The following is a 16,372-nucleotide window of genomic DNA, read 5'->3' as shown; positions in this document are numbered from 1 at the left end:
TCGTTCGCATGTCTCGTCTCTGTCTCTTCTCTGGTCTCTGTCGCTCTCTCTTCTCTCTCTCTGCTCTCTCGTGTAGTACCTGTTACGACAACGACCCCTTGAGCGTAACTAACAATCTATATAACATATATATCATATACGGGCCAACTATAAAGATCAGCTAGCACGTTATTCTGTAAATGAATTTTTCGTGCACAGTTACAACATGTCTCAACCATCAAATTCACATAGTCATTAGAACTCTTCATTAGTACATATATTGTTAGTCCATTATGCTCATGTTTCAGTGATTTTTACCTCGTAGCCATAGTATATGGGTGTTATGGGCACGTCATCATAAAACACAGATCCAGTTTCTAGTTCCTCTGCTGTTGCTGCCGTTGTATGCCAGGTATTGGTGGTGTACAGTAGCTCTGCTAATGTCGGTCAAAGGAATTAGCTAGGACAGGAATTAGCTAATTAACAAGAAAGGAATTAGCTATCAAAAAGGATTGTGATTATTTCGATTCCCTGATGGATCTATAGTAATCTGATTACTTCCAATTAATAGTATATTATCAAGAGTACATTTAGAGTCTGTCTATTAATATATTATGTACTCATTATATTATCCAGTACAGTCAATGGTTTTCAGAGTTTAACCACTGCATGATAACACTAATTGATTCCCCTCATCCGTGTTCATGGTACGCACTACATGATAATCTCATTTGCTTTATTATTATACAAAGCTGCAAATATAATAATAATTAATATGTTGAGCTGTAATATGTAGAGCCAGACATCTTGAGGACATATAGTGACTGCATTGGCAAGCTGCAGTTTGCACAAACACTGTAAAGATAGTCGAACAACAATAGCGGTCTATCTTATCATACAAATACATTAATTAGGTTGTCTGTCTCTACATATGGACGAGTTTATCGCGGGATTGAGGCCGATGTGAATGTACCCGCATAACTTACACCAACACCGAATTAGTGACACAATTAAGAAACTGTTAAACGTAACAAAACGAAAAGATTTGGGAGTACGACGAAAAGAAAGGAACTCGTGATTACCAAAATATCCCCCGTGTATTCGACTTCGTTCAAAGACGTTAGTAATCGTATCGTAGAAGACGAAATTATATGTTTCTTGAATATGTTGGCCAGAGGAAGTGGAGAGGAGACGCGGTGTTTTTATACTGAGAGCCATGTTGACAACTCGACCCTAAATATCGCTAGAAGTCTCCGCTGATTGGTCAAAAATTGTAGTCTGACTCTACGTTTCATTTATTAAGTAAAAACTACGTCGTAACTATGGTCGTAACGGTGGGTGCTCATCTAATACCGTAGTGCCTGATGGGAAGATGGCAGCCTCCTTCTCGGGTTCGTATCCGAAGAAAGTTCCCCACCGCAAACGGAAGAATAAACAAAATAAAGTTGTACTCGACTTTGATATTGAAGGCAGAAAGTATGTAGCAGATATTTTCAGATAGGCCTACACGCCAGCAAAATAATTCACAAATATGTATTGCATAGGCATTCCTACAGGGCGCCTACAGATATTAGTATTAGTTGGTCCTGAACGGTGAACCGTGAACGCATGTCGTTTGATTTAGCAGTACTACCCCCCCCCCCCCAGTACTGCAGTAGTACTAGTACTACTACTAGTAGGGGCCTAGTACTACTACTACTACTACTAGGTATTACGCATACATATCTAGTAATAGTTACACCAGTATAACAGATCAATCACTCAACCGGCGTCTGCGTTGTGTCTTGTACTTGTAGCTTTTTTTCAAGTTCCCGCCGGGTTTCTTCTGAGGAAAAATTAGACAAAGGAGGTAATGGTCGACTAATGCTGAGAGGGTCTATGTCCCCCAGGGTACTGCCGGAACGTACCCTGGTACTATCTAATATGCCGGACCGTACCTCGCCTACTCCACTAACGAGTCTAGGGAGGCGCCTACGCCTAGTTCCTAACCCTAACCCTAACCATATCTTCTACTTCTACTTCTACTTCTACTTCTATACTGGACAGTCCGTAAGGAATAAACGTCCAGGGCTATATAGCTAGCCATGGGGTGTGACCTAGCTTGTGTAAAGCCAGGTAGTTAGCCTTTTAGCCAAATGGCACTAAGGGTGGTCACAGCCAGAGTTTTTTTGCGCCCTCAGTTGTTCTTTTACGTCCCCATTGGCCTTAGTGTTACTGGAGACGGGACCGCCATTTTACGTGGTCATCCGAGCCACGGGAGATTCACAGTCTCCAATGTTGAGAGCCAGGTTTTTACACCTTGAGAAAATTCACTGTCCCGACCGGGGTTTGAACTCACAATCTTCAGTGGACAGTATACGTGGCATAACCACTGGGCCACGAAGGTTACCAGGGTATCAATAGTTACCAGGGTACGTTCCGGCAGTACCCTGGGGGACATATAGACCCTATGAGCATGACTAATGGCCAGTTTGGGAAAATAACGCGCGTGATGGATTGAAATACAGGATGTATTGTCTATTGATATACTTATACTTATAGGTATATATAGCTACAGGATATACTGATCAGTAAATACAGGAACATTTTCACAATGGCGATGTTAAATTTGACAATGGCGGTGCGCCACTGTGCCTCCTATGTATAACTATAAGAAACCCTGGTCTCGTACATCCTGTCAGGCAGCATGCTGTCGTTGTTCCTCAGGAATCTATCGAGTCTGCTCTCGAAACGTCCCACTCCCAGTGTCGTTACCTGCACATTGACATTGTCATCCTCACGAAGAGAATTCTATTTGATCACCACACTCTGTGAGACGAAATACTTTCTCATATATATTAATATAGTCTACTTCTGTTCTGTCATGAATGGTACCCTACCTCACGTGTTTTTGCCTTTCTTGGGTTTGAAGTTAAATAATCCATCCTTATCAGAATTGTTGTACGTATACCTACCTTTCACAAGTTTCAGCATCATATTCCCTCTGGCGTGTCTGTGTGTAAGGAACATCAGTTCCAATTTCCTCATCCTAGCTCATCTCTTTCATGCCTAGCAACAGCTCAGTGGATCTCCACTGTACACTTTCTAGTAAACCTATATCCTGCTGCTGGTGGTAGAGGCACCAAACATTTAAACAGTCGCTCTATATTTCAAATGTGGTTTGACTAAACCCCATGGAAAAAGTTTCCTGATCCAGAAAAGTGCATTTTATTTTTATCCTATCCTAACATTTATTCATTATTAAACTCGACTCACAGAGACAATAATTCGCACGGATCAAAATCCAGTCTACAATTTTCGTTCTTTCAGAGATTATCTCTTAGGATTCAAGAAGAGAAAAGATGAGCGCCGTAAAAAAGCCCAAGAAGAGATTGAAAAGAATTTCAAGGAGGCAAAAAAGAAGGCAAAACAAGATGTAAGTGAGTATATACATAGGAGTAAATGGAAGTTCATTATACCATACACACACAGTTCCTGCAGAAGTGGCAAGAAAAAAGTATACAATAGTTGAGGGGGGTACATTAATGTAGGATTTTTATGCAATAACTTTATACCTATGCACAAATTGAAGAAAGTTTTCCACCTTCCTGCCATCTTAGGGTATGGGATGTATGCTGTTGGCCACAAGTAATGATGGCCAAAATCTCAAATCAATTTTTCCCCTTTAAGCCTACACATTTTATTAATTGTTTTCACAAACTTGGACTTATTTGTGGATATTTTATTTTGAAGGCAAGGGCGTCGATGATGAAGAATATAAAGCAAGATATTGCCAAGATGAAGGAGCGCAATAATGATCTTCTAGAACCACTGACATATGAGCATCCAGAGCAGACAGTTACCGTGACAACAGTAGAAGCTCTTGACACCGACACTGGTGGCCTTGTCATTGGACACAACTCTGTGAGCAAATGATTTATATATATATATATATATAAATTATTGCTTGCTGCTGTAAAGATATGAATGGTGTAATCATGCAATGCAGAAACGTTTAATTCGAACTACCATATTGCGGTGTGTAAACAATATAAACCGAAACAACAAAAAGACTGCTTATAATATAGTTTAACCAAATTTTTGAAGGTCTCATATGAAGAGGAAGATAGTGGAGGAAAGCATAATGAAGAGTGTAAAGATGCTTCGGTGCCTGATGACAATACTGCAGGAGAAACCAAGTAAGTTTGTAAAAAATCAAAAAAAGCTTCCAGTAGATGCATGTCTATACTTGCTCATGCAGCAGCACAACTGGCAGTCAACGATTATGATTATGGTTGTGTTTGGTATTCAGTCATTGGAGGAGTTACAACTACTAGCTTTATTGTATCTTTCTTTATTAGGAAAAAGAAGGACTTGAGAACACAACCAGGGAATAAAAAGATGAGAATTGGGAAGAAGAAGATCACCTATCAGCAATCGTTAAAGCTAAAAAAGAAGCGAAAGCACATGGAGAAAACACAGTTAAAACCTGGGGAGCGAAGGAAACTACTTATTGCACATGGCCGCAGACACAAGTGATGCCGTATTTGTAGAAACTTCATTTCATGTTTAGTTGTATTTTCATTCGTATACTCTCTCTGGCAGGAGCTAGACACATGATTTACATTAACTTTCATTGGCCAGCATGTTACGATCGTTACAGTGTTTAGTGGATAACATTGGCTCGAGATCTGTGAATATGCGAAATTATTGCTAGATAGCAATTACTGGCAGTAAGGAGGTGGTTAGTTTCTAATGAAAACAAGATCACAGTGCAATGATTGATTTCTAAATATGGACATGTATACAGAACATAACAATATGTATAAACGTATGAGTTTTGGTTTTTTAAATAAATCAATGTGTATTTATTTTTAAGATGATTAACATTTGCGACATATTTCTGCTTGACACATTAAATCACTTAAATTTCACATAAATGCACAAATCTATATGAAAAAAGTTAGTACATTGGTCTACACAGTAATATTAAAACACATGGATTCCTTGGCATTATGACCTACTAGACGTCTACAATAAATTCAATTATCCTGGTCAGAAAATTATCAGAAACGTCACCAACCCACTGAACTTCATGCTTAACTATGATTGACTTCTTTCAAGCATACAACACATGGCTAAATGCCTCTTTGTTTTATTCGTCACCTACCACTGTATTAAGCATGAGTATTTATTTTCTGAACACAATGGAGCAGCACCATCTCTCACGATGAACTCACCTAATTGCAGCGACTAACCAAACTGTGCCCTCTTCCTCGTGCGCACAGACATTTTTAAACAAGTGAGCATTTACGAGCCGATCAAACGCAGCTTCTTCATGGCGCAGATTCGACCGGCCGACATTTCTAAACAAGTGAGCAATCACGAGCAGATCAAACGCCGTGTCTTCACGATGCAGGTTCGACCGGCAGACATTTCTAAACAAGTGAGCATTCACGACGGCGACACCGCCGCGGGCTCCTTATCGACGACGATGCCCGTGAGGAGATAGCCTCCGGTTCCCGACATGTTCATCTCCGGATGCGTCCTGTCGGGCATCACCTGGTACTTGCGCAGCCACGTCTCGGTGAGGTTCAGGTTGACGATGCCGCCGCGCTCGCGCAGACGCGTGAAGCAGTCGACGAGCGGCTCTTGGTACGGCGAGAACACGGCGACGCCGCGCGACGCCCCGACAAACTCGATGAGCTTCGCGACGACGTTCGTCGGGTGGAACTTTGTAGCGACGATGAGCGCGTCCATCGACCCGCGCTGCAGCAGCGAGCGAGCGCGGTCCATGTCGCGATGCTTCGCCGCGCGACGTTGCGCCCGCCCGCCGCCGCCGCCGCCGCCGTCCAGCGCCCTCTTCGTTCCCCGCGCCGTCTCCGTTTCCGCGGCGACGGCCGGCTCCGCGCTTCCGTCGTTCATGGGAGATGCGCAGTTCGGCGAAGCGTCGTTCGTCTGTCGTTGTTCGTCGCCCTCGCTAGCTTCTTGTGCGTTCCCTAGATGCAGGGTGCTCTCCGGCCCATCTCCGGGTGTATTCCCGGATGCATCCTTGGTTGTATTCCTGGATGTTTCCCCGGGTGTATCCCCGGGTGTATCCCCGGATGTTATCCTGCGTGTTTCGCCGGGTGTATCGCTCACTTCAGGAATGTTCTCTTTGGCACTTGTTGCGGTCGTGTCTACCTGCAGATCTTCCTCCGTCGCTGCTGCGGTTGCAGCGCCACCTGTGGGCACCTGTTTGCAGATCCCTTCTGCTGCCAGATCGTCCACCGATCCCGCGACGTTCTTGTGTTTCGTCAGCGACGCCAGCCGCGTGAGCGGGAACGACAAGTGAACGTTGTCCGTCATCTCTTTCGGGAAGTCGTAGGCGTCGAGGGCCTGTCGAGGGGGCGTGTCCTCGTGGTGCAGCTGAACGACGATGCCGTGTCCGCCCAGCCTCTCCAGCACGGCGCCGACAATCAGGCCCTGACACGACTCCACGACGATGACCTGCGCAGAGAACAACCCATACACGGTTACACAACATAGCTCTACTAACAGTAACACACGCGCTAATACAACTACCTGTATTCTTGGGCCGCTGTGCCCGACTAATATCCACAGCACTAAACTGCTGTGGCTGCTCTACTTGATTTGTTGGCCCTTCCCATGAATTCCATGTATCCATATTTTATCCCAGATATCAAGATTTGTTTTAAAACCAAGTTGAAGTAGTCTTGATGGCCCTTCTTCAAAGGAAACATTTGCCTTGGTACGTAACCGTCCAACTCTACGTGGTGCCTTCAAACCTTTTAATAAACCAAATGCAACACTTTGCCAACCCCTAAACACTTTTTGAATTCAACCCCTGCTCTACTGTTTATTGCCAGAGCTTGTGACCATCTTTAATTAACAAATTTTGAATTCACCTCATAATTAAATTGATTCTATACCACAACGAAATTAGATGACGTTAATACAACTCTAAATAAGTTATTACTACTAACTACTACTAATTACTACTACTTATTACGACTAATTAAATAGAAAACTATGTACAATAACATAGCTACTGGTACTCGTAACAGATACTACTATCGGTGTCGGTATAAACGAGAGAGCATCACCTTGCTGTGCGCTCGGATGTTCGTCTGTGTCAGCATCTGTGCGAGCGAGTCCGCGCGCAGATTGAGCACCTTCTGCGGGCCGCGATCGAGGAACACCTGGCAGAGAATGCGCGTCGACGGCCGCAGCACGGCGAAGCGAGCGACGTACTTCGCGCGCTTCTTGCGCAGGTACTTCTGCTGCGAGAACTGCGTCTTCTCCCTGAAGGTGGCGCTGTTCTGCACGAGGTGCGTGACGATGTCGCCGCCGGCGACGCCGTCCGCGCGCAGACGGTCGATCTCGACGTGCGACAGCTTCTGCGCGTCGCCGACGTCGTTCAGCCCCCTGTTGTCGCGCCCGGGCTCGGCGGCGCCCTCTGCGTCGACGTGCGGCGCGCGTCCGCACACCTTCAGCAGACGCCCGTCCTTGACGTCGAACGTCGTGCCGTACGGGTGCCCGATGGCGCCATCTAGCATGAATTTGAACTTCTCGATGACGATCGTCCGCTTGCTCTGCACTTGGAAGAGTCGGATGCAATCGTCCTTCTTGAGGATGACGTGGTCGCCGTTGGCGATCATTGTACCTCCGTTGCCGTGACAACCTGGGACGACGCAACACGATTAACCTATTGCATTTCACGCTCTCGTTCCCATCAACATACACGGATGTATCGGAGTGGAAGTAAACGTATACAAGTTTTAACCAGCATCTCATTTTGTTAGGAGCCAAAAAGAAATACGCTCACAAGAAATAAATTCAAATAAGAAAGAGATTTACAGTTCTTGCTAAGTCACCAAATACTCCAACTGAGAACTCACCAATCAAGCGTCCAGCTGGATCGTCTGAGACTGAATCTTCCTGTTAATTTCTGCAAGAATCACTGAGCACTGGAACGGTTTCTCCGCGGACAAGTTTATGGAGACATCTTCGTCTCTGCCGCTCGAATTCCCTTAAAAAAGCAGATAATTCCTTGCCGTTAACAAAAGCAATTTGTTCCGTAGTATTATAGTACAGAACCCCGCGTACTTTTCTCATGGACGGAGTGGTGGGTACATGGTAACCACTAGATCAGTGCTTCTTAAACTATTTCAGTGTCATTCACCCTCGTCTTTATCACAAAATTTCATTCACCCGCTACTAAATTTCCTTATGTTTTTGGCAAGTTTCATTCACCCCAAACTAATTTCATTCACCCTTGGGTGAATCATTCACCAGTTTAAGAAGCACTGCACTAGATGGCGTTACCGTTTCCGTTGCTGTGTGAGCTTTCGCTGCGTCGGCGAATGAGGAGTTCTACTCTTCCAGACGACCTTCTCAGTGCCTTCTGTGAATCGTCACCACCTGCTCGAAACACACACCATTAAACACGTGCGCGCACACGCATGCACCCACCCACATACGCATGTTCAGACGCACACATGCACACGTACAATTGCACGTATATAGTAAAAAAACACAATTACAATGTGGAAGTAAACTGTTCTACTACGTGTTTGTAATGGCATTATATATTACTCTGCGAGAATGCGAGTTCGTACGTATACAGTTCGGCATTCCTTCCAGATGTTGTACGCACGTGTAGAACAACTACTGCTATATACATTTACCTGCTGCTGTCTCTTCGCTTTTATTGCTGGAAGTGATGCTCACAGGGCCGGTCTTTTCCGAGGAAGAGGAAGACTTTGATGAGATGGATGCAGCCTTTTGGCTGGCTATCTTGCTTGCTGACGTACTCAGGGTGGCTTTATGCGTAAGAGGTCTATAAGAGCTACCTCTCTCCAGCTATGAGGAAAAATGTAATCGCTTACTTAGAATAATATAGAACACAGAATAGCAATTATTTACATGTGCGGGGCGGAGTCACGAAAGATGTAATCACATTCCCACGCATAAGCAAAAAATAGAATTACAGGTTTTACTGCATTATTATTTTAAAATCGTATAACATTTAAGCATGACATTTATATAATCTAGCACATGCAGCTAGTGGCATATGGTATTGTGTTAAATGTTTGACGGAATCGCCAATCGAAAATGTTTCTCACTCTTCTCAACTGATGTTCTATCTCTGTTGCTGTATAATCTGGTTTGTCTCTCCTCTCTCGCAGAAGTCGATCAGTCCTTCTCACCTTAGGTTGGTCGCTACTCTCTCCTGGAAATAAAAACAGGTAATCTTCCATACAGCAATGACCACAACAATGCAACCTGTCATAGATCTTTAGAGTATCCTAAAGTATCCTCTGAATGGTACACAATGATGAAATTTTTGATGGAATTAAAAAGTTTACACGCCTACCTAGTTCTGGCACTGCTTTGTTTTTCCTTGAGAAGTCGTGCCCACAGGCACACTTTCTACATGCGTTAGCAAGCTGAATCAAACAATATGAAATAGTTAATCCACTAAACTCTACACTGATGATGTCTAGTGCATTGCTAGTGCACTGACCTACCATTGGGCCACTATATATAAGCACCAATCAAATAATCATCTATGATCTAACCCCAACTACCCAACATGACCATGATGTAGACTATTCGAGTTATTTACTGAATTTTCAAAAAGAGAGATTTCTCAAAAACAAGTGTGAAATGGCAAGTATGATAGATTGATTGATTGATTGAAGATTGAAAACAGTTTATTTGTGCATAAGACATACATAAATTCAGAGTACATTGTTATAAAAGAAATAATTACATGTAAAAGTACAATTTTAATCAGTTTAAGCACGGGAGTGGCGAAGGACACTTAAGTCATCTAGTCTGCCACCCCCAAGAGTAGATTAAAGAGCCGCTGAATAACATAATATGGTAATGAAGAATTTCACATAATCAGCAATTAAGTGGAGAGCACGTTATGCAAATTCAAGCAGTAAAGCAAGCAGTTCATAAATCAAAGGAGAAAAAGTGCAGGAAACAAATATGTAATGAACAAAATATACAATGAATATAGAATGAGCAAGAAGATACTGTATAATTTATGGATTATGCAAGATCATCAAGTTAAAACATCAACAACTCAACGTGAATTGATCAAATTAATAACTACAAAACAACAGCAGGGACGAAGCAAGATTGCGTAGAACAAAACAAAACAAACGACTTTTTCACATTCCAAAATTCCAATGATACGTATGATACAGAACCTCTGTTGTATCATACTTGCCATTTCACACTTCTTTCTGAGACATTTGGAACGTTTTTCTTTTTCTTGCACACACAAATGTGTTTTAAAAAACTATATTTTTAACTGTATAAAAACCAATTTACTGGGTAGAACTTCAGATATACAATTATTATGAGTGCAATCATCACTTATGTAGCAAAAAACTCACCAAAATTCCATTTTAACTAGCATTACATGGAGTCGGACTATCCGACTAGATCCTCGTTAGAAAACACGTAAGGGCGTATAGTTAATTAATTATAAAGTCATTGTACTCTTGTCATAGAATAGATTTGTCAAAACCCTCTAAATTATTATCAACTATTTAAAATCATAGTCGTCCATTACATAAACTGCGCTTTCGCATGTGGTGCCCACGTACTTCCATGATTCACCATATCCTATTGCCACAGGGCTAATTTACATGTAAACGATTATGCGACGAAAACTGGCATTTGCAATAAATAACTCGAACTAATTTGATAATGTCTACCTGTTGTTGGCACTCTGGACACCTTTTGTGCACCATCGTCCACTAACAGCAACTACCGACCATCGCTGTACGGATTATCCGTGTACAATATGTAGTAGTTGACAGCGGTAACATAGAAATGATTATGAGGTCACAGAGACAAAACGCCGACACGGCCATAAACACCTCGATGCTTCGCCGATCGTCTTCCACAAGCATGGCACACACGTCGAGTGACTGCACGGTGCTGCCCTCGTGCGGTTAATTCCTACGTTTTTGACTGCGCTGAACTTTATAACGAAGCGAGTATAAAGCGCGTCAGAACAATTACTATAAAATATGGCATATAACTATAATATATGGCAAATATATTATAATAAAATTGCGTACATGAAGACATAGTAAAGCCACAAAATCGTATATATATATAATGTATACTCATAAAACAAGGAAGGTGCTGATATGAATTTTCCCAGATAAGCTTGTGTGAGCATGAATAAACAAAAAACGTGGTGAATATAAAACTTGTTTCTTACTACAAGTTCATAGTTAATTAATATAAATGTTCAAATATTTCCTATAAATCAATAATTCTCCTATTTTTCAATATAATTCCTCGAACTTTCGATGAAAAATTAACTCCTCTGTACCAGATTTGTCATTTACCAGTGTCATATAATTTTAAACACACAGTGAAAGCACATTGTCTCATCGTACTCTTGCTACATTTCACAACATATGTTGTAGCACCTGAGTTTCACATTTTCCCTTTCAACACATAAAGACAGAAAACGACAACTTCTCAGAAAACTTCAGACACCTTATTTTATTAAATTTCCACTTTGATACACAGCAGAACTATCGATGCGTTCAACAGCATATAGAAAGATCAATTGCCTGAGAGCAAGAATCGTATTAGCAACCCAACACATTATTCGCGATTCAACGAACTTCGATAACCGATCCAAAATCGTCGGTGAGACCTATGCGCGTTGCCTTATCCCGCCGTCGCCATGGCGACCGAGCAGACGCTGGCGGCTACAGCGCGATCACGGCCCGCTCGGCCTTCCTCGCTCGCTTCTTCTTTGTCTGCAGCCTCCCCGTCGCATCAGCGAAGAAGGTCACCGCCTCGCTGCTCTCGATGCGCTGCTGCAGGCAGGAGAGGCCCGCCGCGTTGAACCCCACGAGGTCCTTCATCTCGCCGACGCGCTGCGTGACAAGTGAACGCAGTCGCTCGACGACGGGCTGGAGGCTGGAGTCGGCGACGATGGCGGGGTGGTGCGCGCGCAGCAGGAAGCAGACGCAGCGCGTCGCAAACTCCGCGTCCCAGCCGCGCTCGAGGAAACACACGAGCAGCCGCACCAGCGTCCTGACGTCCGCGAGCGGAAGCACGAGCAGCGCCACCTCCAGCTCGCTCGAGCGCACGCGCCGCAGCACGTTGAACGCGTGCCGCGTCGCCGTGACGCCGCCCAGCGCGGCGAGCAGCGGGTGCGGCGGCGGCGGTGCCAGAGCGCGCCCCCCCGCCTCCAGGCACTCGTGAGCGTGGTCCTCCTCCTTCGTCGTCTCCTCGCGGTAAATCTCGATCGCTTCCATGAGGCGCTCAGCGGCTTTCACCGTCTCGATCGTCTTCTTCGCGGGCAGCGCCGCCTCCGAGCTCGCCGACGCCGAAGCGCCTCCCTCGGCGACGGCCGCCGCCTCGTGTTCGGCTTCCCGCTCCGTCTCCTGCTCCTCCTGCAGCACCAGCGGCTCGTCGGTCCTCTCCCAGACGCGCAGCGAGCGGTCGTGCGCCGCCGTGACGACGTACGCTCCCGCGGGAGCGACCGCGAGCGCCCACACCTCGCCGTGGTGACCGTCGAGCGTCACCACCTTCTCGAAGGTGTCGCCGTCCCACTGCTTGACTCGTCCGTCGCGGCCCGCCGTGAAGAACAGGTGCGTGCCGGGCACGAACTGCACCGCTGTGACGCTGTCATCGTGCGCGAACATCGAGCGGTGACAGTCGCCAAAGTCGAGTCCCCAAAGCTTGACGTTGCGGTCGGCGGATGCGGTGACGAGCAGCGTGCTGTCGGACGAGATGTCGAGAGCGAGCGCGGGAAGCTTGTGTCCGTACAGCGACAGGAAGAACTTGAGAGTGTCGACGAAGAACACCTTGACGGTGCTGTCGAGGAGAGAGACGGCGACGAGGCGACCGTCGGGCGAGAAGCGCACGCATAGCACGTCCTCGGACATGCGCAGCGTCCGGCGATGCACGACGCCCAGCCGCCGGCTCCCCGCCGCCGTGTCATCGTCGTCGTCGGCTACGAGGTCAAAGTCCCAGAACTTGACCTGCTTGTCGGCGCCGCCCGTCGCGAGGCCACGCCGGTCCGCGCTCACGCACATCGACCAGAGGGCGCCGTCGTGCGCGGCAACCGACTCGAGCAGCGACGCCGACGCGACGTCGAACAGCTGCAGCGCGCCGGCCTTGGTGCCGACGATCGCGTGCCGGTCGCCCGGCGCCATCTGGCAGCAGAGCGCGTAGCCGCACGCCATCGTGCGCACGCAGCGCAGCGTCGCGCGGTTCCACAGCTTGGCGCTCTCGCCACTCGCCGACAGGATCGCCGTGCCGTCGGCGCTCACGGCGACGGCGCGCGCATCCGTGCGATGCGCGGGAGCGGCGAGCTGGTGCAGAGAGGTCGCGACCTCCTTCGCGTCCGTCGTCGACGCGCGCCACTCCTCGAGCGAGTTGTTGCCTAGCAACGCGACGATCTTGGCGTCGCCCGTCGTCGGCTCGACGAGGACGTCGAACGATCGCAGCTTCGCGCCCATGTGCACCGCCGCGAGTCGCGTGATCTCGTCGTCGATGGCAACGGCGTCGTCCACGGCAACGGCGACGTCAGCCTCCTCGTCGGCTCCTGCGTCAGCACTCCCCTTCGCCAGCTTCTTGCGAGCTTTCTTCTGCCTTCGTTTCAGTCGTTTCTTCGTCTCGTCCGCCGTGCACACTTTGAACAGCTCGAGGAGGGTGTCGTTGCCGTGGCAACCGACGACGGTTCCCGTGGCGTCCACCGAGAGCGAGGCGACGCGGTCGCGGCCCTTTCTAAACACGGATCCCAGTTTGGTTACCGCAACGACACTATCTTCGTCGTCCATGTCATCCTCCTCCGCCTCCCCTGCTCCTCCCTCCGCAGTAATTTTCATTTGCTTTGGGTCTGGCTCGCCGGAATCTTTCTCGGCTCCACCAGCGACTCGCTCCTTCACCTCAACTTTCCACACACGCAGCTCATTGTCGGCACTCCCACTAATCAGCCGCGTTTCTCCACTGACAACCACGAAACCCCAGACTTCCGTGCGATGTCCCAGCAACGTCTTGAAGCAGTGCTGCGTGTCGAGATCCCAAAACTTGATGAACGTGTCGCGGGAGCTCGTTACGAGGAAGTTCTCGGCGCGCACAAAGTAGCACTGCGTGATCGGACCCTTGTGGCCGCGCAGCCGGAACATTCCCGCCTCGTTGACCGTGTCCCACACGATGACCTCCGTGTCGCGTGAACCGGACGCAAGTCGCGTGCCGTCCGCGTCAAACGCGAGCGCCGTCACCGCCGACTTGTGGCCGCTGAACGTCACCGACATCTCGCCGGACAGCAGGTTGAAGATCTTGACGCTGCCGTCGTCGTAGCCGACGGCCAGGTGGTGCTTGTCGGGGCTCTTTCCGAGAATCGTGACCTCGTGCTTTTCGCCCGGCAGCGAGAAGACTTTCTCGCTCTTTCGGATGTCCCATACTGTTACGTGTTCGCCCGTCGCGACGGCGCAGTACTTTCCCTGCTGGCCGCGAAGTTCCAGATATACGATGTTACTCTTGAGGCTACCGATGAGTCCGAACTGTGCTCCCGGGACGTAGCGGAGGTACTGCTTCGTTAGAACCATGATTGATCACTCAGCCTTCGCCCAGTGTCATGCAATCCTGGTAAAGTACAATTTAAAACAATCATTATGTTTGATATGTTGAAGCACGAAAATGGAAACGCGAGATTTCATACCACAATTTCACTTTTGTTATTCTATCATGGCGGCTGTCCGACTCTGAATCCCCACCAGGATCACATCACTGCTCATCATTCAATCATCGTAAAGTAAAATTAAATGGTTTAGGTGCAACCTACATCCAAAACATACATAGCTATTCGCTTCTTCTACGCGCTGGTACTGAAGTGAAGGGTTAAAAACTAGGCCGTGGCCCGGACGAGGAGCCGCTAAGCTACGCGTCCGGACATCCATCGCACACAGTGATCTTGGGACACGTACACGCATGATTGCACAACGGGACGCTTTGCTGATTGCCGAGTGTGTGTGCATGAGAGAGAGAGAGAAAGAGGGAATGTGTATGTGTGTGTGTATGCGTGAGAGAGAGAGAGAGAGAGAGAGCTAGAGGTGTGTGTGTGTGTGTGTGTGTGTGTGTATGAGAGAGAGACAGAGAGAGAGAGAGAGAGAGCTAGAGGTGTGTTAAACCGACCAGGCTCTCCGACTGTTACACGTCGTAGAAGCCTGACACCCTTCCATACGAAATGCCTGGTAGTTTGAAAACAAACTCCGAATTTCGTAAAATTTCGTAAATAAAATAATATTACCACATTTGACCTCACCTGTTACATGTTTGCAAATATCGCATCACTTCTTAATTACTATTTACCTTAAAATACACGTTAAAATAAGAGAATTTCGAACAGCTATACTAATTGAACATTGTAAAACGCCATACTGGATGTTCTTATGTCTCTTTTTCTATGGGTTGTACTTGTACTTTACGCTACGTATGATGGGATATCTATGGGAAAATTGCAGCGTTTTTTTTTTAGTTTTACCTTATCAATTTATAAATAATTACTCGCTGACACGTAAATACATGCTTAGTGATGCTCAGGGGGCCGTTGTCGTATCAGGTACTACAGATATCTACCCGAGGTACATATATGTATACACAAAGTGTACCAGACTTGTACTACAGAAGTGTACCAGACTTGTACTACAGAAGTGTACCAGACTTGTACTACAGAAGTGTACCAGACTTGTACTACAGAAGTGTACCCTAACCCTAACCCTAACCCTAGACCTAGACCTAACCCTAACCCTAACCCTAAACATACCTCTTATAAAAATATAAACATAATACTAAACAACCTAAAACTACCTCGGGTACATATCTGTAGTACCTGATACGACAACGACCCCATCTGCCTCAGTGATAGCGCACATATAATAAATCGAGGCGTGGAAGTACAGAGAAGCGGTAACAATCATAAAAAGTTAGATAATTTTACGTTTAATAGCAGCGCACGTCATGCTGAACAATATTCTATTGTGTCAGCTTGTGGGCCTCTCGCCAACGTGGTGTTAAGCAAGAAGGGAACTTGTGTGGCTAGAGGTGTGTGTGTGTGTGTGTGAGAGAGAGAGAGAGCTAGAGGTGTATGTGCGAGAGAGAGAGAGAGTGTGCGTGTGTGTGTGAAAGAGAGAGAGAGAGCGAGAGAGGATGGATGAAAGGATAGACGGCAGCAGTGCATATATTGTATATTTACGGCAATCAGTAGAGCGTCCCGTTGCGCAATGATGCGTGTACGCAAATCGCGCGATCACTGTGTGAGTGGATGTCCGGATGCGTAGCCTAGAGGCTAGGCGACCGGTTCCGGACGCGCAGCCACTGCGTAAAAACTAACATAGGTCTAAACATTCAC

The 16,372-nt window shown here is 46.7% G+C and overlaps 3 protein-coding genes across 4 annotated transcripts in view; 1 reads left to right on the top strand and 2 right to left on the bottom strand.

Annotated features, from left to right (window-relative positions):
• The first annotated feature begins 1,328 nt into the window (after positions 1-1,328).
• Positions 1,329-4,556, top strand: LOC106812308 (nucleolar protein 12-like). Its single transcript, XM_014816150.1, has 5 exons — positions 1,329-1,455; positions 3,289-3,394; positions 3,712-3,882; positions 4,066-4,157; positions 4,320-4,556. The coding sequence occupies exons 1-5, from the start codon at positions 1,352-1,354 to the stop codon at positions 4,495-4,497; spliced, it is 651 nt and encodes a 216-aa protein (XP_014671636.1). The 5' UTR covers positions 1,329-1,351; the 3' UTR covers positions 4,498-4,556.
• Positions 4,557-4,796: 240 nt separating this feature from the next.
• LOC106812307 (tRNA (adenine(58)-N(1))-methyltransferase non-catalytic subunit TRM6-like) lies at positions 4,797-10,938 on the bottom strand. Of its 2 annotated transcripts, XM_014816147.1 has the most exons (8): positions 10,698-10,936; positions 9,338-9,410; positions 9,087-9,193; positions 8,649-8,823; positions 8,287-8,382; positions 7,860-7,990; positions 7,065-7,642; positions 4,797-6,447 (listed from the first exon to the last, which is right to left on the bottom strand). In XM_014816147.1, the coding sequence occupies exons 7-8, from the start codon at positions 7,617-7,619 to the stop codon at positions 5,413-5,415; spliced, it is 1,590 nt and encodes a 529-aa protein (XP_014671633.1). In that variant the 5' UTR covers positions 7,620-7,642; positions 7,860-7,990; positions 8,287-8,382; positions 8,649-8,823; positions 9,087-9,193; positions 9,338-9,410; positions 10,698-10,936; the 3' UTR covers positions 4,797-5,412. The 2 variants fall into 2 exon arrangements, with proteins under 2 accessions (XP_014671633.1, XP_014671634.1); XM_014816148.1 differs by lacking the exon at positions 8,287-8,382 and having other exon boundaries at positions 10,698-10,938.
• A 537-nt stretch (positions 10,939-11,475) lies between these two features.
• Positions 11,476-16,372, bottom strand: part of LOC106812306 (WD repeat-containing protein 3-like) — a 6,705-nt gene continuing 1,808 nt past the window's right edge. The window contains exon 2 of the mRNA XM_014816146.1: positions 11,476-14,607. Within this exon, the coding sequence (XP_014671632.1) occupies positions 11,715-14,570 (2,856 nt within the window). The 5' untranslated portion in view covers positions 14,571-14,607 and the 3' untranslated portion in view covers positions 11,476-11,714. The remainder of the gene's footprint in view (positions 14,608-16,372) is intronic.

The sequence above is a fragment of the Priapulus caudatus genome, unplaced genomic scaffold, assembly GCF_000485595.1.
Source record: "Priapulus caudatus unplaced genomic scaffold, Priapulus_caudatus-5.0.1 Scaffold632, whole genome shotgun sequence".
Taxonomy (NCBI): domain Eukaryota; kingdom Metazoa; phylum Priapulida; class Priapulimorpha; order Priapulimorphida; family Priapulidae; genus Priapulus; species Priapulus caudatus.
Note: the sequence above shows the minus strand (reverse complement) of the source record. Positions and strands in the feature narration are given on the sequence as shown.